At 36.8% G+C, this 26,524-nt stretch overlaps 1 protein-coding gene across 1 annotated transcript in view; it reads left to right on the plus strand.

The window, feature by feature from the left end:
- The window catches only part of P3H2 (prolyl 3-hydroxylase 2), a 162,857-nt gene that overhangs the window by 97,071 nt on the left and 39,262 nt on the right, over positions 1-26,524 (plus strand). Inside the window, exon 2 of the mRNA XM_070406582.1 lies at positions 24,405-24,557. Within this exon, the coding sequence (XP_070262683.1) occupies positions 24,405-24,557 (153 nt within the window). The remainder of the gene's footprint in view (positions 1-24,404; positions 24,558-26,524) is intronic.

Consider the following 26,524-nt stretch of genomic DNA (forward strand, 5'->3'; position numbering starts at 1 on the left):
TCTCTTTCATAAAATTGAGAGGTTGGGACTAAAGTATGCCTAAAACTCACTGCAGCTCCATAACTGCCAGCCCTTACTCCAGCATCATTTTAAGTGGGATTTTGTAGATATTGCTTCCTTTTGTTTCACATTTTTGACAGAGTCCTCTCCACCTTGGAGAATGACACCATACGAAGCTTTAGGCCAAGTTAGGCTCCAGGCACTTCAGCAGAATTAAAATAATCAACATGTGTCTGTGGTAGCCACCCAGCCAGACCACGCACAGGAGTAATCCGCACCCCCACCCCTGGATGGGCTTCACACTAAATGCCCACACTTAACTGTGACCCTATTTAATTTTGCTATGTATCTGGAACTGATCAGACATAGGAGGCTTTCATGAACTGGGAAAGTTTTGACTTTTAAGATGAGACCTGGAGGTCAGGCCTGTTCAGCCATAAAAAGGATGCTTATGAGGGAAAGTCCTTGAAGGACTCATCGTGGCTTCTTTGAAGTTATTGCTGATGCTATATTTGGGGATCCAGTAAACTGCTTAAGTAGAAAGGAAGGAAAAAATGTTGGATTAAGATGGAAAAGAAGAGGCAAACCTGGCTATTAGGAAAGTTTTCCCACTCTTCCCCCAAAAGCATCTTTTAATTGATTTTACTTTTTCCTAAGTCTCTTGGACTTTTACATTATTAAGGAAAAATATCTGTGTGCTAAAAGTTATCCCTGATTTCATGGTATCTGATGCCCATTTCTTGAATCACTACCTTTGTTTTTACCAGACACCTGGTGTTGAATGCCTTAGACTTTCTGGAGGTGGCAGCCACCACAGCTAATGGAAGCGACTTTGAAGCTAATTTGATAGCTTCTTCATTTATTACAGAAGTAAACCTACTGTGATCCTTTCTAATCACAGCCGTGGGGCTTGTGCCACCTCCTGCTGACACGGATCATGGCTACTGACTGGTTGTGTCTACTGGGCAAGGCTTGCTAAAATTCATTCTCATCAATATCATTAATATCCACTGAAAGTCTACCCTTCCTAAAGTCTCAAGACAGCAAGAAACATGGCAAGTTCTTGTCACAATGAAAAGAAGACATACTTAAACAGAAATAATCACACCAACATTAATTGTGGGTTTGTGGGTATATGTATGTGTGTGTGTATGTTTTAAGCAATGTCACATAGATTTTTCCATTTGCTTCTAGCAGCAACCACTTGAGGCAAACCAAACAGGATTGTCATTACTATTTTATTCATGAGGTTATTAAAACTAGGAGGGCAGTGCAGTGACTTGACTGAGGTTCCACAAATGGAAGACAGACCCAGGGTCATCTGTCTGCTTACTATTACAAAGTACAGTTAACAGTAGTGGAAATAACCATGAGCATTCTGACAGGTACGGATTTAGGACTGGATGTAGGAATAGAGGGACATTTTCATGTAAGAATAAATAAATAAGTCACTGAGTTAATAGCATTTCTCAGTTCTGGTAACTGAGCTCACCCTGTCCAGTACCATATTCTGAATATGGAGCTCTCACATTGTGCTTCTGGATTAGAGAGAAATATCTTGTATTTTGATGTAAGATAGGCATTTATTCTAGGAGAATACATACTTAAATGTAACATCAGTATCATTAATGAAAATTATCTGAGAGGAGTCTGTGTTCACAGACACTAGGCGGACCAGTCCCCTTTGGGTTTTTCTCTTCATTTATTGAAATGAATAGCAATTTTCTTGGCTTTCTCAAGGGAGGCCTTGGTCAAACTGTGTTTCAAGTCTTCCATGTGTGTTTTGGACAAGACTGAATCGTATAAAATCCAATATTTTTTTCTTACATCAGTCACAATGGCACTAAGGTCTCTGCGTGTATTTCCATAATAGTTAGTACATTACCATGTAAGGAGTTTGCAGACATCTGTATTAGAGGGAAATATAGAAATAGTTATTCTGTCTTAAAATAGTAAACAATTTAAAGAGAGGAGTACAGCATTCTCAAGTGGTACATGCAGAAATATATTTAACAACCACTTTTAGTTCATTCCCTCCTTATGCCCATATAAAAATAAACTAACAGCATGAAGTAGTGTAGTTAGAAAGACCTGAAATATTTAACTTAGTTGAGCTGCGGTTTTCTCACCAGTAAAATAGGACTATTAGCACCCACCTTATAGTGTTACTAAGAAGATTAAATTAATGGTAATTAATTTAAAGTGCTTTGCACAAAGTACAATATGTGTTAACCATTATTATTATTATTATTATTAATTTGTATAAATGTACATCTGTATGCAAGGTGATTAATTGGTGAGGAAATATGAATAATGAGTTTATCGAATAGACCATAATGATTGAGAAAATAACTTAAAGTAGGCATCCTCTTCTTAGAAATTATTCTTACTGAGTAGTACAGCACTTCTTCATAAAGGTTAATGTACTTCATGAGTGGCAGCATGTAAAAGCTTTCATTATGAGAGGATGGGTTCCTCAAGGACTATAGAATTGGCCACTCACATGACAATTTGTGAGAAAGATAAGTTAAGCACGTTTATTTTCACCGACTTGTTCAAATCTGTTATACTTAAGGTTAATATGTATATCCAGAATGTATGTTCTATGGCATTAGCAAGTATTCTCTGGCATTAAAGCATTTTTCTACTCTCTTGGGACCAATTGTTACCATTCCAATGCCCAAAGGAATTTGGCTTTAATTACAAAGGTAAGATCATTGAAATTAAAGAGAGAAATTTTTCAGGAAATAGATTGTAGAGAGATATAATGTTCATCTGTTTGCTTGCAGATCCACACACAAAGCTTGCCTACTGATCCAAGATTAACAAGGGCCATAGCATCAGCAGCGCTCAGCATCTCTTACCACATGCATAATGCATTGTGGCTTAGAGGTGTGGCTCAATGGCAAACACATAACTGTGTACTGCTGGAAGTGACTGTGCTAAGGAGAAATCCAGAAGAGAACTTCTTTTTAAATCCATTTCCCATTATCCAAGCTGTCTTTGGACTTGTTTTGGTTATTGTCAGGAATCAGATATATTTACCATGCTGTTGCTGGCTCCATGCAGTTAACAAATCTTTTGTACCCCATGTGTGTGCTATTTAGCCTCTGGAAATAATACTTCTTTTTGAAATATTTTTTGGGATGATTCCCAAACTTCTGTAACTGGAGAACCAACAGTAAAATAGTTTTTTGGTTTTTTTTTTTGGTTGTGTGCTTTTTTTTTTTTTCCCTGAGAGAGCAGCTGAGGTAGCTTAAATTTAAACTACTAAGTAGAATTTCACTGCTTGAGTTATGGCTGCCTGATTTATGAAGGAAAAAGAAATGACATTGCCATATGATACACTGCTTCCTTGAACAAAATTCTTTAGGGTATGTGACTGACATAACAGCTGGAAAGGGACTAAAGAACAAATGTAAGGGAACACAGAGAGAGAAGATGGGGTAGGTTTCATGATAGAGAGTTGAGATCTAAGATATTGATAGCCCATGATAAAAATATTTTTAAAGGACCAACATTTTCTCCTGAAAGGACTCATTAGTTTAGTGTGCCTACATTTGAAGGGCTACTTTAGTCCTATGTGATGAGTGGATTGGAAACCAGCTGGTGAAAATGTAACACAGGTTCTAGTCATCATAAAACAGGATGTTAGAATGGCCAAAGCTGTATAAAACTATAATGGGCTGCTTTGGAAGATGGTGAATTTCCTGTCACTGGGGGTTACTTCAAGAAGAAGTAATATGACCATTGATAGAACTTTTCAGAAGATTCAAGTACCAAAAGAGAGGGTGGAGGTTTGGCCAACCTTGTATTCCCAAGGTCTTTTTTATCTCTGAGATTCAATGGATAAAGTAGTGGGAATATGGTAAACTTCTGTTCAATTTTTAATTTAAAAATTTGTCATTCTTCCCACAAATCACATCCAGATTGAAAAATAAAGTAAAACTAATACAAGATAATATTGAATGTAAACTATAAGTGAAAAATAAAATAAGAATTAGGGTATTATTACTATTCTCATTATATACATGAAATAATTAAGATAAATTAGGACTTATCACATATTCTTAGCAACAAAAGAATAGAAAATTCTCTCAATGATTTATATTGTGGATTTCTTCTCCCTTCAGGATAAGCAAACCATAGATACATTGCTGATGATTGAGGCAGAGAATTGAGAGACATATCATCATTCCTTAGTTCTAAGGGAAAATATCAGTCAAGAAGCAAGATGCAGACACGACACATGCTTGCACACAAACTTCTTCAACCTCTATTTATCTCCAGCCCTTTCATTTGGGAAAAGTCTCAGGCCAAGCAAGAATGTAACACTTAGGATCTTGTTAAAAGCAGTTCTCCAAAGGTACTGGCTGAACCTTAGTTCATTCCAGGAATACCCAAAAGGTTAAAGTGTTAAGGGACCCCATCTGCATTCTGTAACATGAGCCCTGGGCGAGTACAATGATGCTGAACTAAATCAGATACTAATGATAGCCGCTTGGGAAAGATCAGAAATGCTGAACCCATTCTCAAGTAGATATTTCTTCTTGAGGAGTAGTTCAGGGCTGGAGAAAAGAAGATGAGCAAGTTGCATGTCAGACTCCTAGATCAGTGCTGTTTCTTCTGTAGAATAGTCTCATATAGGCAAGAAAGGAAGGTCCTGGGATAAGAATGATTTATTCTTCAGTGAGTGAAACCAGGTAGGGAGAGCCAAAGGGTCTCTGAGTAAGGCTTGTTATTTATGAAGCACCCTTTCAAACTTTTCACACTGTAGGTTTTTATATGGATTAAGCTGAATATACTATTTAAGACTTTCATTCTTAGAATGTATGTGATATAAATAGATAAAAATAGCAAGTTTGAAGTTATCTTAAAGATCCTCTGGCCTAATCCTTTCACTTTAAAAATGAAGTAGTAGATTCAGATATATTGATTGGCTTGCTTAAGTTACTCACCAAGTTGCCAGCAGAGCCAGAACTAGAATCTATGTCTTCTGCATCCTGGTCTCACATTTCCTCATTACCCAAGTGGAAAAGACATCAGGCCCAGGAATGGCAGACAAGACAGTGAACGCCTCATTTTGACTAAAGCCACAGATGTAGGCGTAGGATTGGTGTCCACATTCATTTGAGTAGAATACATTCACAATGTAAATTACTCATCCAGCCTAATTTCCCACTCTTGCCAATCAGCCTCAAATAATTGGAATGCCTTTCTCAGTACATAACCTATACTTTCCAGGCACTGTACTTTTGTCAGTTACACTTATTTCACCCAGAATACCTTTCTCTATCCATCTTCAGCTGTTCAACCCTGTTCATGTATCATGGTTGATCTCAAGTGTCACTCCTTTATGGAGTTTTACTTCTCTCTCCCAATAATATGCGTTCTCACATAGCCATACCTGTTGGTCATCTGTCTACTTTTCTCTCAGAAAGAATAAAAATTATTTGGAGAAAATAATTTCAGTGACAAGAAAATACAAGAAATTCTCTGACTTCATGAAGACCTGATGTAGGTACACATTCATTCATTCAATCAATCTTTATTCATTTAATCTTTTAGTTTAACAAACTTTTGCTGAGCACCTACTTCTCTATCCAAGTCACATCTTTTCCTCAAAGGCCAGCATAAATATGTTCTTCATAAATCTCTCCCTAATTCCTCACCTGTAAGTAATAAATGCTTCCCATAAATCAGTTATTTATTGTCTGTATTTTTCAACCAAACATTTTTTTTCCTCTAGTTGACAATAAATTCCCAGAGGCGAGTACAATGATTCTGAACTAAACCAGACCCTAATGATAGCAGCTTGGGAAAGATCAGAAATATTGGACCCATTCTCATCTTGAGGAGTAGTTCAAGGTTGGTCCAAAAGGGATGAGCAAGACACAAAAAGGGAGTGCATATCAGACTCTTAGATCAGTGTTATTTTTCTTGGGGGAAAAATACCAAGGAAAGATAATGCACATTTTTTTCCCGATTTTATTTTTTAAATAGGATTGAATCAGATATTTACTGATAGCCAGCACACTAAATTTTTGGTCTCTGCGCAGTATGCAAAAATGATGAGGTGATGATTTAATTGACTTTTTTCCCCCTTTTTTTCCCTCATGGGGGATTTTCAAGTCATCAGTATTTGGCAGCCAGGACTATTCCATTTACCCTCTGGTTCTGGAAAAGATATTTGAAAACCTTGCAGCATTCAAAGCTAGGGTTGTTAAAATCATCATTTCCCTAAAGGATGTCAGAAATCCTAAGGGGAAATATTTACAAGGAAAATCTGTTTTCTCTTTGGAATTTACAGATTTTATTTGTCTATTTTTCTCTTCTTACATGCCTCACCCTTGCGTCATCCCACGTGGCAAGAAGAGAGATCCAGTTGTCTTTCTATGGATGGATCCACCATCCAGTAGCTGGTGAAGTCTCTGCCTGTTTAAGTGAAATGTGTTTAGTTCATCAAGTTGGCTAAAATTATCACTAGTTTATTTTAATTTTTTAAAATGCTTAAGAATGACTTAATAGTTCCAGTTTAACCAAACTCCTTTTGAGAAGTAGCTATCAAGAGAGTGCTATAATTGTTAATCAGCTACTATAATTTTTAAACTTGATGAGGTGATAAATGGCATCTATTTTGAGTTAAGTGTTCTTTCTGTGTGTTCCCACTCCACTCCCTTTTGCACTTAACTCACTATTTATTATCTGTTTACTTGCAGTAGCCCTCACAATGCTATAATCTCGTATTATATGGATATCCATATGTATTGGGAGACACACTCATGCCCTGGGTGCCTATCATGTATAATCAGTGACTAACCCACAGAAACATCAAGGATTCTCAATAAGTGTTTGATGAGTGGACAAGTACATGAACAGGCTTTCATCAAGTTCTTATTGAGACCCAAATTATACCAATGAGGGTAATACAGCAGCCAATCAGAGAGACATAGAAACACAGCTTTTTATGAATTGAGTATAATTTCAAATTTAAAAAGATAAGATAGTCCTGTTTTGTTTTTCTACAAATGAGGTATTTTATTATTTATTTTTAGCTTGCAAAATCTCAATCTTCTTCTGTATACTAGTAAACGATACCTTTAGAACTCTGCACCCAGAGGACCTGTCTGTGGATGGTTGTGATACTCTGAAGGAGGCACTATCTGGGGTAGCTCAGGAGTTTAACCAGGCATGTGGGATTTGGTGGTTCATGGCAGACACAGCAGAGGAAATGATGTCTAAGCAAACTACTAAAGATGAATAAGAACTAATGAGGCAAAGATTGGGAAGGAGAATTTTCCAGGGAAAGGACTCTCAGAGGGGAGAGAGAATGGAACTGAGACAGAATTCTACAGGACCACAGTTTAGAAAGCAACAAAGAGCAGTTGAGTCTGGTAGGTACACCCAGACCAGCCAGGTAGGAGCTTCTGAGTCACGTAAGGAATTTGAACTTTAGCCTCAGATTAGGAGAGAGCCTTTGAAAGTTTAAATCAGGGAGGGATAAGATCAGATATGCATTTTAGAAAGATTCTGGCTTATGTGTGGTAAATAGATTAAGGGGAGCAGGAGTTCACAAGAATATGATGCCCTTCATACACATGTGTGTGCATACGTGTACACATGAATACATAGGCACAGCTTTTCAGAATTTCACTTGTCTTATTTAAATTACATAAATCAAATTTACTGGTGGCATTAATAGACCGTTTTCAAAGATTAAGCTCTTGCTTACCTGAAAAATAATTTTTTTCAGGAAATCATGATAAACCTTGATTCCCAGAGGAGTATTTTTCCTCTGGGAATCAAGGTTAGATAGCACACAATTTTTCCATTAAAAAAATAGGATTGAATCAGATATTTACTTATAGCCTACCACACTAAACTTCTCACTCTACTTCCATGTGTTTCTTCATAACACACACATGCCATATGTTTGCTTATGAAAATGAGGAGACAAGATAAAAATAATAAAAAAATAATAATAATAATAATTATTAAGTCCTAAATTAAGTCCCCTGATTCCACTTGACCACAGCTACTATTATTATTTGGCATATAAAACTTTTCTTATGAGTTTATATTACATAACTGGATTCATACTATACATATACAGTCTGCTTTGTTCTCAGGAGCATATCATAAGCATCTTTGCATGCCTCATTAGTCTCAGTGGACACAAAATATTCTACCATATGATTGTACTGTAATTTAGTCCATCCCTGTTGTTAGAAACTTGACTTTTCATTTGATCAGACCGGAGTCCATGTGAGTTTCAGAAATTCTTCTTTCACAAAATTAAGATGATATTTCCCAGGCAGACTTCTCTGTCTGATTATGTGGTATTATGGGTTTTCAGCATTTTGGGGGAACTTTACTACTAATTAAAATAATACCCAGAAAGTATCATCCCATTGGGAGTTTTCTACATTAGGAAAACCTTTTACTTACAATAAAATGAAAGGAGATGCTTAGCAGAATATTCTTGATCAAATTCCTTTTTAGAATAAATCAAAATGGGAGGTTTATGTACCATAAATAAAAACAGACTTACCACTCCAGAATGCCTATAAGAGAAGAATCATTTGCCTTGAATTGTTTAGCCTTATCCTAAGATATTATAAAGGAAACCAGGTATTTAAATTTTCATTAGGAACTCTGTTTTTTCCTATCCATGTTTTCCATCCTGTTTTAATGTTAAATGGGTCTACCAAGGTAATTTCATGATACTTTTTGTACAAAGAAAACTGAATTAAAAGTTAGAATTTTCTCATTTGGTTGCTAGCATTGTCATTGATCAGTTTATTACTTGAGAATATAGCTGAGAGATTAAGGGTCTGAGATCTGGTGCAAGACATCATTGGGTTCAAAGTCAGATTCAATTACTCATAGTTTTTAATTTTCTTAATTGTAAATGAAGTTATTGATTCCTACTTCACTATTATTTTTTAAAATGTGGTATGTTAGCTTGCTAAGGCTTCCATAACATAGTATTGCAGACAGGTGGATTAACCAACAGACATTTATTTTCTCACAGTTCTTGAGGCCTGAGTTTCAAGATCACAGTATCTATAATATTCTGAGGTCAACCTCTTGGCTTGCAGATGGTCACCTTCTCACTGTATCCTCATCTGGTCTTTTCCTCTGCCAATAGTAGAACTGATTGGAGGTTTAGGGTATATTGGCACTTGGAGCTCAGTGGGATTCATCTAATCTGCCTGTGTCACTGTAGATCATTCTACATTGCTACTATAACTTAGTAATTTAGACTTACTCCTTTCCGGTGAGATGGAGATGTTTCTGGAAGAGAGTTTGAAAAGTTTCAAGTCACTCCATTACTCTGTGTCCTAATCTTTCTGTGTCCTAATCTTTTCTTATAAAGACACCAGTCAGATGGGATTAGGGTTTACCCTAAAGGACTCATTTTAACTTAATTACCTCTAAAAGTCCCTATCTCCAAATACAGTCACATTCTGAGGCACTGGGAGTTAGGGCCTCAGCATATGCATTTTAGGGGATAAAGTTTAGCCCATAACATTTGGTAATATAACTAAACATTTATTTCAGTTCTCTGACATATTATGTGCTCAATAATAGTAACAACTATTATTATTTAGCCTCTCTGAGCTTCATTTTTCTCAGTGTGAAATTAGATATTAATATCCACCCAGCCTGCATATGATGATGATTTGAGATAAGTTATGTTAAATTTATTTATAAAATAAGTAGTAGGAGTTTGTTGTTAATTTCAGATGTGTACATACATATTTACTCCCTTCCCTTTGAGAATATGCACATTTTATCCAGGCATTTGCACTTAGCCTCTTTTCCATTAGAATTGGGATTTCTAAGAGTAGGATTTAGGCTCTTATTTATCTCCCTTTTATTCTTATAGGTCTCAGAATTCTCACTTCCTGCATAGGAAAGCAAACATTAATAATTACCAATTCATAAAGCCTTTCCCATAGAGACTCTGCTCATATGGGGCATGAGGCAATAATTAATGAAAGTGTAACAGAATCTCTCCAAGTAGAGGCAGGTGAGAATTCCTCCAGTGCCCCATGGGAGTGTTTTCAAATGAAAAGCATGAACACTGCTTATATTATTTTGTAATAAGACCACATGTTCTTCTGGGTAGAAAGAGTAGAGGTGGCGACTTCCAGATGGAAGGCTATGTTCATTTTAATGACTTGGCTGGGATTTCTCTCTGGTCGAAATTGGACTTGCTATGGAGTCTTTAAAATATACAAGGTTTTAGATTGACAGAAGGTGAGTCTTCCAGAAATGGGAACTGTGGCATTTTAGCACTTTATTGGCCTGCATGACATACTGTACTTTTGGAGTGTAAGTATGTGGCCTGGTTCCATAGTGCTCAGGCTTCAAGGCCAGGTGGAGAACTGATTGGAGGTTTAGGGTATATTGGCACCTGGAGCTCAGTGGGATTCATCTAATCTGCCTGTGTCACTGTAGATCATTCTACATTGCTACTATAACCTAGTAATTTAGACTTACTCCTTTCCGGTGAGATGGAGATGTTTCTGGAAGAGAGTTTGAAAAGTTTCAAGTCACTCCATTACTCTGAAATTTGCAAGTGCCCTTCCAAATAGGACACCATATTTGCTTAGCTTCAAATCCACAATACTTTGGCACCAGTCTACTTCTTAAGTATTTTCAGCTACTCTAAAACCCACTCTCAATATTTGTACTCCCAACAAACTAATTCTCATACGTAGTATGTCCCCAGTGTCTTACCCATGATGAAATGCTCTCCCTGGCACCTCTGCCTGTTGAAATCCCATCCAACCTTCAATGTTCATTACAAATGCCATATTCATAATAAGATCTCCAGGAAGACTCTCGGGATCCAAATCCACCTCATTAGAAGTGATTTTTGCTACTTTGAATCCTTACAGTAATCTGTTTTTTCTTTCCTTATAGTCCCTTACTTAATCCTGAATTATAGGTATTGGTCTGATTTCTCATCCCATCCCCCAGAGTAGCTACTGAAAAACAGGACTTATCTCACCCATCCAATACTTAGCACAAGACCTTCATTAAATGTTGAATTGAAAGACAAAAGTAGAGTAACCTGAGCCTCAGGGATCCTAGAAAGACAAAGCTTATAGTACCATATGCAGATGAGGTGGGAATATTGGATTCCATGGAGGATCATAGTAGCAATCTTTTCTTAGTACAAACCAACCAAACATGCAGCTACTAAACTCTGCCACAATATAACATTTCAAGGAGAAGGAAGCCAATGTAAACCACAGTATATGCAAAGTCAAAATCAGAAACCCTGAATTTTATAACCACTAAATATAATTTTATAGTCTATTTGATATGATTTTTCTAGGCTGTGGTTCAGTTCAAATAAGGCTCTTCAATCGAACACAATTCTAATTCTCTTACTCATTAGCAGCCACTTTGCAACTTTAATTTGGCTTATTCTGGGTGGCATGGAGAAAAATATTCCTTTATGACTTTTGGAGAGATATATTTGGGTGTAACTGTTTGATATGCACTTGTCCAAAATGGTCTATTCTTCATTTTCCTGCTGAACACAGAAGATTGGTTACTTAGTCTTAGACACATTGAAGTTTACCAGAAAATAATTAACTTTGGAATTAGAAGACCAGGATGTAGGATTCAGCTTTGCTATTAGGACCCAAGTGGCCCTGAGAACAATTTCTTACTTGTCCATCTAAGTATAGTAAGAGGAGGTGTCTTACACCAAATGATGTCTAAGGACCATATCAGTCTTTGCACTTTTGGATCACTTAGATGATGAATTAACAAGTAAAACCATTCTTTTATCAAAATTAATGAAGTTTACCCAAAGTGCAGATTGCCACATATATACCAATAATATAGAGTCTCAGAAAGCTAATTAGTCTTCAAATCACTCTAAAGCAGGAAGGATGATTCTTTGGTAAAAAATAAATAAATAAATTGAAAAATGTAGAACACAGTGACCCATTCATGGAAATTAGCTATCAGAGTAACATATTAAAGATTCTAAAATATTATTGTAAATATGCTTAACATTTAATATGCTTTATGTTACACTTAACTATAAAAACTTTTTTTATATGTCTTATGACCATCCAGGGAAATAAACATTTTAGCAAGATAGCAGCTAATTACAAACCCAAAGACATTTTTTCCTGTCCTTCTAGATTGCTCTGAGTCATTTGTATTAATATATAAATGATCATGCCCTCAAAGATCCCAAATGTACACCAAGTGAAAACCTTGCCTAACACTTAACCAGTCAATTCTCAAATCAATATTCTTTACTAGTAAGAAGATGTATTCCTTTGTATGCCCTTTTATTATATCAAATGTAAGCTGGCTCAAAATGAAATAATTATTTTCTCCAATCCACAACCAAATTTTGGAGTAGCCTAAAAAAAATACTGATTGATTTACATTGCTATTTCTATAATATTCCTAATTGACTGGTTTTGGAATTTTAAGGATATCTTTAACTTTTACATGTCCTTTGGCTAATGCTATGGGCTGAATTGTCACTCTTCCCCCTCAAGTTTATATGTTGAATTCTTAATACCACATGGGCCTTTAGGAGGTAATTAGGTTTAGAGGAGTTCATGAGGGTGGGGCCTCATGATAGGACCAATGCCTTATAAGAAGAGACACCAGAGAGCTTGCTTCCACTTTATCCTACAATAACCAGGCTAACCTTTCCATGAGAGAGGATTATCAAGTCAATAATACATCTTCATTCTTATACCATTTTGCCTGCTGAGAAATGAAAAGTATTTCAGACTCCTGGTTCCTGGTTCTGCATATAAAAAGCTTGGTGTTGCCATTCCATCCTAACCATGAGTACCAGTAAAAAGCTGAACAGACTGAAAAAACAATAACTTTTCTAGTGTGAACTAAAAGAAGTGAGGACACAGTATTTAAAACAAAACAAAAGAAAAAAAAAAACCTACTGTAGACGACAATGTCAAGAGAATTAGATGACAAGCAACAGACTAGGAAAAAGTATTTGCAAAAGACACATTTGAGATAAGGAATTGTTATCCAAACATACAAAGAGTTTTTAAACCTCAAAAATAAGGTAACAACCCAACTAAAAAAATGTATCAAAGACCTTAACAAATACCTCACTAAAGAAGATATACAGTTGGTAAATAAGCATATAAAAATTCTCCATATCACATATCATCAAGGAATGCAAATTAAAGCAATGAAAAACCACTGCACACTATTAAGATGGCTAAAATCCAGAATACTGACAGCATCAAATGCTGACAAGGACATGGAGCAACAAGAATTCTCATTCATTGCTGGTGGGAATACAAAATGATGAAGCCTCTCCAGAAAATTGTGTGGTAGTTCCTTACAAATTAAACTGCTCTTGCCTTACTATCTAGCAATCTTGGTATTTACCCAAAAGAGTTGAAAACTTATGTTCACACAATAACCTGCACATGAATGTTTATAAAAGCTTTATTTGCAATTGCCAAACTTGGAAGCAATGAAGGTGTCTTCAGTAGTTGAATGGATAAACTATGGTATATCCAGACAATGGAATATCACTTAATGTTAAAAATTAATGAGCTATCAAACCATGAAAAGACATGGAAGAACCTTAAATGCATATACAAAGTGAAAGAAGACAACCCAAAAAGGCACAATATTGTTTAATTTCAAATATATGGTATTCTGAGAAAGGCAAATCTATGGAGAGAGTAAAAAGATCAGGGGTTGAGGTGTGAAGGAATGAAATGATTGGAGAACAGGATTTTTAGAGCATGAAAAGCTCTATATGGCACTAGAATGATATATACCTGTCATTATAAATTTCTACACACCCAAGAATGCACAATAGCAAGAGTGAAATCTATGGACTTTGGGTGATTATGATGTGCAGTGTAGTTCCTTAATTGTAACAAATGTACCACTCTGGTTGGGGATGTTGATAATGGGAGAATCTTATGCCTGTGGATAGTGAGCATATTGGGAATCTCTGTTCTTTCCTTTTAATTTTGCTGGGAACCTAAAGTTGCTAAAAAAAAAAAAAAAAAAGATAGTCTTAAAAGGTTTTTCATAGCTACATCAAATATTTTAGTTTTTATTTTTTGAATACTTTTTGGAGTGAGACAGTGGAGATTTTCATGACCACACTCTCTTACATGAACACGTAGATACATCTGTTTCTCTTTTCCCAAGAACAAAAATCAAAACACCTCAGTTTAGTGATCATAGATCTCCATGATTTAGCCCTGTTTAACCTTGTTTTCCATTACTCTGCAATCTAGACCTTCCAACTGAGCCAGGTTAGTCAAATTACTGTGCTGTGAAAACATCTGAGTCATTCCTATTTTCCCCTTCTCCCCACTATTCTGCATCAGAGATATCCACATGTTTTCTGTTATTAAGACCCAGCCTCAGTCCCACTTTCTCTGAACCTTCCCGGTGTCAACCAATGTTTGTTGGTGCCAATTCAATGCCAACAGGAATCCTTAATTTGGCGTGTGGTGAAGAAGAAACCTTTATTCAGTGCAGAAACAGCTCAGTTGTGACAAGGCACATCTGTGAAAACAACACAGCTGTGGAACAGCTCTATTGTGATATAGCATGGCTGTGAGGCAGCCCTGGGGCCAGGCCCCTCTCCAACTAGACAGCTCAGCTCAGCTCTGCTCCTTGCTGGTCTGCTCTGCACTGGTCTGCTCCACTCTGCTCCAATGAGACATAGTTGGTGTTTCAACTCAACCAGGAAAACACAGTTTTTGGTCTTCAGTGGAAAGGGAAAGTGAGCTCCCAGAGGGAGCTGGCTCATATAGACAAGTCCCCGCCCTGGTCTCTGATTGGTCTGTCCTCATGCAAATGAGGATTCCAAATCCTTGCAGATTGGTTGATCTAAAATGCACTCTCCTGATTGGTTAGAATGGAGCTTCTCTGATTAATGAAGTTGTTCATGGGGATATAGCAATCCTGTTGGTTGAAATTGGATTTTTTTTAAAAAATATATTTTATTGATTTTTTACAGAGAGGAAGGGAGAGGGATAGAGAGCTAGAAACATTGATGAGAGAGAAACATCGATCAGCTGCCTCCTGCACGCCCCCCCACTGGGGATGTGCCCGCAACCAAGGTACATGCCCTTGACTGGAATCGAACCCGGGACCCTTGAGTCCGCAGGCTGATGCTCTATCCACTGAGCCAAACCGGTTCTGGCGAGCCACTAATATTCTGAGCAAATCCTTCTTCCACCTGTAAATGAAGCAGTGATACTAGATTATTTAAATAGAATTTCTAGCCCTGGTCACTTATGGTTAATGAAAGTTAGTATTCATAAGACCAATGCAAGTACTGCAAAAATAACATAAACATTAATGCTACCTGATATGTTCAATAAGTGGATTTTGTCCAAGCTTTAACTCTTCACATATTCACCTAGCCTGGAACTTCTTTCCAATACAGTCTGTTGGCTAAGGTACAGGAGAATGTTTGGATTTATATTTAACCTGTGTACAGGCAGGGATATTTAATTTATAGTACAGCCTGAAGGTTATTGCTGTGGATGAATGCTTATAAAGAGCAGATGTGATGGAGAGGAACTTATGAAACTGAAAGAATGTTGCCATCAAAACTACCTCTTTAATAAGACCATGTGACCTGTCAGGTTAAGAGCACCCATTAGTCAGTGTGATGGGTTATACCTAAAGGGACCTTAGTCCTTCTTGAAGCCCCTGCATGAGGGGTCTTTAGAGTGAAACTCCCCTTGGCTTCCAGCCATGGTGCCTTCCTTTACATGAGCTCCAGTGAATGTTTGGAAATATTTTATGACGTAATCTCCCCACCCTTACAAGAGCAAGAGAGAGTTTGTATTTCACCGGGGAATGTGGCATATTTATACCAAAAAGGTACAAGTGGAAAAGCTTTAGATTTGCTTGTTTGCTTTTCTTATATTTCTCACAGAGGAGTGATTTGGTGGAATGTTAAATTTGCTTTATAAACACAAAATGGGAGACCAGAATAGAAGGGAGATGTTAGAAATAGTAATGACATTTTTCTATATGCTCACTAGACCCTGAAGTCCCCCCCCCTGCCCCCCCCAAATCATCAGTTTGGCCAGACTGTCTCCAGTGTTAGCCTTACCATTTTTAACAAGGCAAGGCCCAATTTAGTTTTTATTTTCCCTGGTCCACATGCCTCCACCTGCAAACCATGCAGGAAAGATGGGTGCCCATGAGATTAACAGGAAAGAAACCCACGCTTTGATTCTCGATTGTCTGGCTGCCTATTCCTTCTTGTATATGATAAGCATTTTGGGCCTGTCGCTTTATTTCACAAAACAAAGCTACAGTCACACAAAAAAGTTTTGAAATTTTCATCTTCTCAAGAGCAGAAAAATCAGTGCTAGGTCTATATTAAGCTATTTTGCTATCAATTTTTAAAGACTATCTTAGAAGCAGAAAACCCAAATCCACAGTTAATTACCATTTTGCAATCATATTTGACAAATAAATCCAAGTATTTGCAAGTTTGTAGAGTGTGTAGGGGAGGGTGGGGGTGAGGGAAGGGGGGATATGGTCTGGCTGCTGATGGCTACAGAGACATAATTCCAGTAGTGAGCAATTAGGACGCTGGCTGTTGGCTCTAGAGAAGTGATGTCCAGATAGATGTTTCTAAATGGGTCACTAGGGAAAGACAACATTCATCTCCATTTATCATAATGAAAACCAGGCGGAAGCAGCAAAGCATCAGTGAATGGTTAGAACAACAAAATTGGTTTTGAACCATGGAGTTCATTAGGGGCAGCTCAGTCTGTCCCAGCACTAGCTTCTACATGGTGCTATTGCTTATTGTTTGTATCATCATATGCCCTTGTACATAATGATCACCTGGGCCCAATGTGATGTAGAAGTTCATTTTTCAGCTTTTTGAAAAATTTTACAATAGAGTTGAGTAGACAATAAATGACAATTTTTTTTGTTATCAGTATTGTAAAGTTCTTTGAAAACTATACAACAACAAACAAGGGTAAGTTCTTATTAACCTCATGTACAGGATCATTGTCACCAATATGAGGGTCCCAAAGGAGGGGACTACAGTTCTGAGCTCACAAAAAGGGACACTGGAATTCTATTTATTTATTTTCCAAACTCAGACACGAATAAGATTTTTTTTACACGTTAAAGTGATGACTACTGCAGTAGTCATGGGACGTTGGCAAAACTAGAGTATGAATTGAGTGGCATCTACCTTCCAAAGAAATTTTGAAGAGGATTAAAGCTGTGGTTCCAAAAACAGTAGCAGGAAGCAAATGTCAGACAGGTCTTGGCGCAAACCTACTTTTCAGTAACCATTAGTCATCCTCCGACACCTCAAGGGAGACTTCTGGACAACACCACAGAGGTTAAGATGCCAGCCCAGTTCTTCCATATTACTCTGTCCCAATGTTTAGAACCAAAAGCAATAGAAATATGTCAACACAACATACACACTAATTTAATTTGCTCCCTGGCAAATATGACTTGCCCACATTCCATCCCAAAGATAGTATTCTCTCCTCCTTATCCAGCAGGCATTCAAGTCTTGGCTCTTCTCTTGTTAGGAAATTAGACAATACACAGATGGCTTGAGGGATTTTGTCCAATTAAGCATGCAGTTATTTTTTGGCAGATACATTGAGGGTATTTTTTCTTTAAATAACTTCAGGGACTTTTTGTTTTAAATAGTCTCTAACCTGAGATCACATGTTAATCACAAATTAGACTTTAATAACTAAAAGTTCTGTCTCTTCACTTTAGTTTTTCCTTACCCTGAAAGATGGTTTTCATTGATAAGAAACCTTCTAACATAGCTGATAGAACCTGTTGTTCCACTGTGCTTATAAGGGTAACCTCATTTGACAGTGGCTATTCACCATCAGTGTTTAACATTAAGTTGTAAACATCAGATTAAAACTTCACTAGAGTATTTAGAAAGAGCAGGAAGATATTAATCAGGCTTAGGACTATAAGGAATTGAAGGAAAGACTATGAGAAGTTTGGCAAAAGAAAGTGTCTTTAAAAAGACATTCTTCCTTTCCAACTTATTCCACAGAGAAAATGTTACCCTTTAGAAATGTCACTTCCCATCTAATTCTTACCAAATAATGCTTTGAAAACTGTAAATATTTACTTATAACCATGACTACATTTCAGACTAACATTCAATAAATGCAAAGATAAGTTTACTTTCTGCATTTAGCATGAAAACCTAAATTTTCAACTTTAAAATATAGGAAAGAATTTAATTACTGGAAGTTTCCCTTACTATAGGGGTTTATTTTTTGAATAAGTTGTATCTTCTCTGTGTCCCAAAGAACTTTGAGTTACCCTTCTAAAACAATTATTTGTATAATTAGATTTTTGAAATGGAAACAAAAATAACAACAAATTTAAAAGGGGGAAATATACGATCTTCAAAAAAATACAACTTAGTTCTGAGCTTTCTAGTGGTCAAGGCAAAAAGGACAACACAACATATTATGCAGTCTTCAATGTTATTTTACAAATTGTCAAAAGAAACAGTTATTTTGCATAACTGAATTATTAAAATAATCCAATACATAGGTGTTTTTGCAAGTTACATTAACAGCACAAAGAATAGAACCATCACCAGAAATTGTGAAATAAGAATGCAACGTTGTTTTCCATATGGCTAATTTTTTCTTTTTCAATTACAGGTGTCATTCAATATGATTAACCAGCCCCAAAATTTACATTTGTAGCACTCTGACTTATAGAACTTAGTTTAATCTAGTAGTTCAAATTACTTCAAATTTTTGTTTCAAAATTTGCTGGGTCTTCATTGTTAGAGTATTCTTTTGATATGTTAATTTAATTTTAATTAATTAATTAACTTGGTTTTGTGAAGGAAATTAACTTTGGGCTGGCAAGAATTTAAAGTGAATTTGGAGATACTAGCATGTGTTAAAATATCTACAAAAATGCCTGGTGTTATTCTTACTAAGAAAAAATTCTTACTGATCCATGAAAGGAAGACTAAAGTTTTTAGCCCATAAATTTTTAGTGTTTAGCATAATGTACATCCTGTAATCTGGTGACTTTCTTCCTCTTCAGCCAGTGTGTTTCCGCTGCTAAGTAGAACTTAAAGATTCTGCTGTGGCTTAGAAACAGAATGTCTTGTCAGTTGGTAAGAAACCTTAGATAGGGTTAAAAATTCTCTAAAATTGCTATATTGTGAAATTATGTAAAGAGCCAAGGCAAAAATTATGGCACTTTATCAAAATGTAATGCATGATACTGGGTGAATTCCAAAAGTTAGGGTGATGAAAGTACAAGTAGAGAAAGAATTCCTTTTTTTACTGAAAATGTTGATGTTTGAGTAGAAGAATGGAAATTACCTCACATTTGACCTTTTACCCTGATTGTATAAAAAAGGCTCCAGAAGATAGAAAGTGATCCTAAATATTCTATTTCACAAGTACACAGTGTTCTTTACATGTTTTTATGTGCTTCAGAATGTCTTTTTCCTTCCTTGCGCGTGTCTTACAAGCTGTTTTAAATTTCCTATTCAAAATATGTGAGCTTCATATTTCTTCTAATTCAGAAAGAGGGAACTTGTATATTTTCCCCAAAATATGCTTGAAAATTTTAGAATTCTTTTCTTTTTTTAAAAAATATATTTTATTGATTTTTTACAGAGAGGAAGGGAGAGAGAGAGAGTTAGAAACATCGATGAGAGAAACATCGACCAGCCGTCTCCTGCACATCCCCTACCGTCTCCTGCACATCCCCTACTGGGGATGTGCCCGCAACCCAGGTACATGCCCTTGACCAGAATCGAACCTGGGACCTTTCAGTCTGCAGGCCGATGCTCCATCCACTGAGCCAAACCGGTTTCGGCTAGAATTCTTTTCTTTTGTGCTATGTGTTTGTCTTCCGAATCGAGAAACACTGCTATAGCAAGGATGGACAACATGGAAAGAAAGAGAAAAGAATGGGAGTTAGAAGGGAAAAAAGGATGGGGACTGAGCTATCCTGTGATATTCTTATTCTGCAAAGTAAACATATTATCTCTGACCTGGATTACTGGTCTTCTCCTGCCTGCTACCAAAGACCTACTCTCCACATAGCAGACTGAATTCTTTTAAAATGCATGTCAGATAATGTTCCAAATTCTTTAATAGTTTTCTCCTACACATAGAATGACATTCAAACTCTTTATTGTAGCATACAGGTGATCTGTCCTCCAACTCCTCAAATCTCTCACCCTAGTCTCTGCTCTGCTTTTTAAAAATGTCCAGACTTTTCCACTTTAGGTCCATTTATTTTACTTGACATTCTTTTGCCTAGAACACTCTTCCTCCCATTTTGATCATGACTAACTTCCCAAAAATTTAGGTCACCTCAAAATTCCTTTGCAGAGAGACCTTCCTTGACTAATTTACCTAAGTAAGTCCTGTTTTCATTCCAACCCCAGCAGGCTCTTACAGTGTTATTTGTTCATTGGTTTCTTCATGGCACTTAGCACAAACTGAAATAATTTTCATTAATGATTTGTTTACCTGAGATTTGTCTCCCAGAGTAAGACTGTGAACACCTGGAAAGAGCAGGTTCTTTATCCATTTGGGTCATGTAGGTATTCTATTCTCATTGACTATCACAATGTCTAGCACAATAAATTTTAGCTAAATAAGTGAATGCATTAAATAAATAACTTTGGTATGACTGGAGTATTGGACCCGTGTGTTTTCTTGAACAGGAGGGTGGTAAATTAGAAAACTCCTAGAAGTTCTTCTAGAACATTTTTGGGGAAAGTTTGCATAATGACAGATAGGAAGAAGTTATGCTAGAAAGATAGGGTGAGAGCCAAATCCTGGGGTTTCTTGAATGTCATGGCACATAGTTTCTGGAATCTCTTTTTGCTCATTGGATAGGTGCTGAAGGTTTTGAAGTAGTCAGTGTGTATGAAATGCTCCTTTATGATTAGCCCTGGAAAATCAGGTGTGTCTCAGAAGATTCTCATTCCCTCAGCAGTGAACAGAGGGACTTCTGAATACAAACAGGGTGTTGACTTAATCAGTGTTCATTTCTTTTCCACGCAGCATGACAGCCACGTACAGTTTTGCTTCTGGGCTGGCAGGAAAAAAATTTTGCTTAGTTCTTCAAAGTCCTAGGGGAATTGAGCCAGTACTTCTTGAAGGCATGTCTGACCCCCGTCTCTCATATCTCAATGGAACAGTGGGCTTCCTTAAAAGTGATACCAACTTGCTGTCAAATCATTTCCCTTTCCTCAGTTGTTCTTTATTTACAATTTATTTTTCTGATGCATAGAGTTACCCTCACATTAGAGCTATCTTCTACTGTGGTTTGTTTTATTTTAGTCCTAAAGGAAACCCAGTTTAGAACCTTTAATGTAGTTGGCTTTCTGTTTGTTTTAATAGAACAGTGGGTAGATCCTTCCTTAGCTGAAACCTTGTACCTACAAGTTATTGTAATAATCCCCAGCCAATAATATGGCATTATATGGAGTATACACCCAATTTACAACCTAAAAACGTTCACCTGGACTTTCCCTACCACTTCAGATATGTGTATCTAATTTCTAAAATAAAGTACAAAAATATTAAGCTTCCAGTTAAAATAATGGCCTGTTTTATAGACTCTGGCAGCTAATTCTAGTTTCCTGAACTGGTTCACAATGATTTAAAAGCCTTGGCCAGTTCACAAGTAAGTTTTATGGTTTAAGTCATAGAATCTTTTTATACTTAGGAATGATGGTATTATGTTCAATGCTGGGTTATAAATGGGGAAAGCACCAAATAAGCAAAAAACCAATGTGGTCAAATTTAAGAAAAGGAACCAGTGTATCAATATTATCTGACAGTTTTCAAGAGCTACTGGATCACAGTCATCAGTGGTAAACAGTATTGGGAGCTCTCAGTGGGAATAATGACTTCTGAGATATCATTAAACTTATATTGTTTCAGTACATGGTAGCTTATGAAGCACACTCCCATATAGTATAGTAATATACCTTTTGATTTGTGTGTAAAACATTTACCTGCTAGAAGTTTCTTTTCTCTTTTTGTAGACATTTCATAGACATCTGTATGTGAAGTAGGTGGGAAACAAAAAGATAAATAAGTTATATGGTCTCTTTCCTCAGAGCTCTAGTCAGAGAAACAAACATACTCAGGTAGACACAATGTATGGCAGCATATAAGTGACAGTAGAGGAAAAGGGATTGCATTGCAATGCTTGGCTACAGCTACAGAGTGGGGAAAGGATCTATTAGAGAAAGCAGAGTTGAAGATAGGATATGTTAGATTTCAACCAGAAAAGACCAAGGGACAAAGGATCTCTAGGTCAATGGAACAACCTGAGCAAAACATGAAGGTAGGAAAATGTAAAACAAATATTGACTTATGTTCTATCACTTATAATGGTGCTATAGAACCTGAGTATGTCAGTGCAAGTCTGTTTTGTTCATGACTTATAGTTTGACTCTTAACTGGAGGCAGTTTTCACAACCACAAGAACCTTAACAATCCTTACAAATTATGTATCCATGAGCATTATACACTACTAGAGGCCCCATGCACAAAATTTGTCCAAGGGGCTCAGCCCTCCCAGAAGCCCCAGCTGCCTCGTGGCCCCACCTCCCACCCACTGGTTGTTCTAGAAGGTAATCCTGGAAGGTCATTCTTGAAGGTCATTCTGCTGCCTGGTCTAATTAGCATATTAGCTCTTTATTATATAGGATATCCATCATTAAGGAGAGCATATTTACATCCTTGCAACTGATAGAGCATGTATAAGTTGTATTATGTTGTTTATTTTATTTGAGTTTTAATGATTTCTGAAGCACATTCATATATATTGCACAATTAATTTCTTCCAAAATCCTATGTAGTAGATGGTGGTATGGGTGTTTTATGGGCATTTTTCTTAAAGGAGAACTGAGACACAAATGCTTAGATGACATTTTCCAGGTTCACACCATCACCCAATTTACAACCTAGTCTTTTTCCTCTATATCTATATACTTGCTGCTATGTAGATGTCCACAAAATTCATATTTATTTGTGTTAGTGTGTGAGATATTGAGGAAATTTAGTGTGTGAGATATTGAGTTAGTGTGTGAGATATTGAGAAAGAAACAAGGTCCAAAATTAGTGATTTTGACAGTCAAAATAATTCTGGGAGCATACAGTTGAGAACAAAATCAAAGTGGTAGGGGAAGTTGATTTCAGACGAGATTTAATGGAAGGAATGCCGGTAGGTAGTAATATGAAAATTAAAGGGGAATGGGGAACATTTTACTATTATTAGACAACTTTAAGGATGTCAAGTCTTGAAATAAGCCAGTTTATCTTTTCTGAGGTAAGTGTTAAGGTTCTTTATATATCATGAGATACAATTACTGGGGACTTTATGTTACTCATAGTTGAGTGGCCAAACTGTTAAAAGTATACTAAGTTGAATCTTCTATGCTATTCCATGATTTTACATTTATTTGTTCAGGAACAATTAGTTTTTAATTCTTTATACTTTAAAATAGATCAAACATTATTTGGATTTACCATGGAAAAGGCTACTAATATTCAGTTTTCTGATATGGGGCAAATGGATCTATTTATAGACATTCTTCATGACTAAAGCATAAGGAAACATGTCTTAAATTGAGTAAATTTAATTCCATTTTGTTAAAAATTTATCACTGTTTGTTACATGGAAAGCAGTATATTAAGTGGGTTAGGAGAAGATTTATAGTGTCTATATAGTGGTTATTAAAAGTTCTTCCTTTTGAATTAATGAGAATCAAACTTATAAATTTGAAATCAAATACCTCAATCAAGGGAGTGTGGTAGAACATTGTATGTGCTGTATTTCACATCTTTTATTAGAATAATTTAATCTTACAACTTTGTATTCTTCATATTCTAAAGCCTGGTAACACACTTGATGTAGTAGATGATATACTCAATCCCATGCTTTGGAAAATCATAGGTGTGTTTATACTCCCATTGTTAGGACTAATGTAAAAGGGACAAAAAGAAATGAAGAGAAAATAGAAGACAAAGATGTTGAAAATATGAATTAGAAGTGGCACAGCACTGGCAGCTTTTTATTTTGATTGATTATAAAATAAATCAAAGATTCAATTTCCAGAAAACACAGATGACTTAGAAAAGAGGGGAAGAGAATGAACTTGTAACAAAGTACATGTATCCGTTCTCACTAAAGCCAAATCATCCACATATCATTTTAGTAGTACTATTTATTAACCTCCTGCCCTTTGGGATGGAGGTTTAATATCGTGAATGTGAACTGTCACTTTCAAGCCTAGTGCTGAGACTGGTTTAGAAATATTTACCTTTATTTGATCCTTTTATTTTTTTTTTTCTTCTCCACAGCTTAACCAGTTGGAAAAAGCAGTGGAAGCAGGGCACACATTTTTCATGGCCAATCCTGAGCACATGGAAATGCAGCAGAACATTGAGAATTACAGAACAATGGCCGGCGTCGAAGAATCCCAATTGGTAGATCGAGAAGCCAGACCACACCTGGTGAGCTCTGGGGACCCCTGCCAACCATGTGGAGCTAAATGCTCCTAAGTTTCATTTGCCTCAAAGCAGATTCCTGTGAATGGATATCTCAAAATGGTTCGTGATTTCCAAAACAGTGACATTTTTATACTTTTAGAGTTATTACATAAAATGTTATAATTATTATGGTTAAAAAATTGAGAGACAATGAAAATTATTTTAGAAAATCAGTTTGACCTGGCGAAAAGTAGAATATGATATAAATATCTGTAACCCTTTCTGAGCTTCAGTTCCGCGCCAGCATTATTTTCCACCTGGGACTTGAGCCAGTGTGAACTGCTCAGGTCACACTATAGTTTCCTAGCTCCAAGTCCCCGTGGTTTTTCCGTTGTGCTTGTACTTTCAAATTCTGGGGTTTTGGTTTCAAGCTATATAATTATTTGTTTACTTAAGATGACAATATGTTGAAAGGGCTTCTTTTACAATTAGAGACATTTCTATTCTCAACATGTGGACTCCAAGATGATTAAATAAAATGATAAGAGAGGAAGATTTTAAATGGAAGCCTTCCCTCCCCCCTTATTGTTTCAACTGGGCCAGGCCAGGAAATGGTTGTCATGTCCACCCCCATCAATCTTCCTGCATTTTGTTGCATGGCACTACCTACATTCAAAAGGGTTAGAAAGTATCGTTTTTTGGGGAGTGGAGGGAAGGACTAGGTCCCATGCAGCCAGAAAAAGCCCAGGATTTAGTACTGTAGCCAACACAAAATCACATTGCTCTTTAAGTAAGATGAAGAGAAATATGTCAATACACATTATAACTACAGCACATTTGTGATAATATAAAATTAAAGGAGCTTGGTAGCCTTCTCTGCCAATATATGACCTGGCATACTACGGTCTCTAGCTAATAACTTCAAGATCTCATAATTTTCTCCTAATTGTGCAGTTCCTCTATCTATCTTTCAGCCCCGTATGTCACAATCCCATCAGTCAATATGAAACAGGACATGAAAGGCTCTGAGCTGCCTGCTGCTACCTACAAATAAGTAGAGACGAGGTTGAATCTTTGTAGTGCGTTTATTAATCAGAAAGCCAGCAATCTGAGGGAGATTGTGTAACACGCTGAAAAGACGGCTCTAACAGTTCATTTTAAACAAGCTCTTATATAGGGTTAGTGGTTGGGAAAAATTTTAAAGTTAGTGAGTTCCCAGGGTATGTCTCTTTCATTGTATTTGTAAAGATTAGCCACAAGTGCTTCAAAGATTAGCCCCAAACGCTGTCTCCCTTCAGATAGGTTCTGTCCTTGATCTGGGCTCTGCACTGCCTTATCTCCAGGGCCTGTTCTCCTTCCTTTTTTTTCTTTTTCTTTTTTAAATATTACTTTATTGATTTCAGAGAGGAAGGGAGAGGGAGAGAGAGATGGGAACATCAATGATGAGAGAGAATCATCATTGATCGTCTGCCTCCTGCACGCCCCACACTGGGGATTGAGCCCACAACCCAGGCATGTGCCCTTGGCTGTAATAGAACCTGGGACCCTTCAGTCCGCAGGCCGATATCCACTGGGCAAACCGGCTTTAGCTGTTCTCCTTGTTATAACATGTCCTTTAGTTCCCCAGGATTTGTAAGAAAATCTCTTCTTTATAGTGAGTAGCTATCAAACAACTGTGATTCTATTTCTATTTAGTGCCCCTTCCCTGTCATTCCCCATTACTTTTAAGTCTTATATCTATGAGATTAGTTTCTTACGGAAAGCATCTTACTGCTGAAGGAGAGGGGAGGGTGGAGTCCTGCCTATCCCAATGTATAACAGTCCATCTACAGAGGCTGTCACTATATTTTCCAGGGGGAGTTGAAGCATGAGATGGGGCCCATGTTCCCATTTACCACTCATTCCACCCCAACATGGATGCTTTCCTTTTCACTCCCACATAATCTGCCCATATATTTTCCACATATATCCTGGAGAGAGAGGAGGATGGG

Source organism: Myotis yumanensis, unplaced genomic scaffold, assembly GCF_028538775.1.
Source record: "Myotis yumanensis isolate MYYU_CA2020_CCGP unplaced genomic scaffold, mMyoYum1.0.hap1 SCAF_2, whole genome shotgun sequence".
In the NCBI taxonomy this organism is placed as follows: Eukaryota; Metazoa; Chordata; class Mammalia; order Chiroptera; family Vespertilionidae; genus Myotis; species Myotis yumanensis.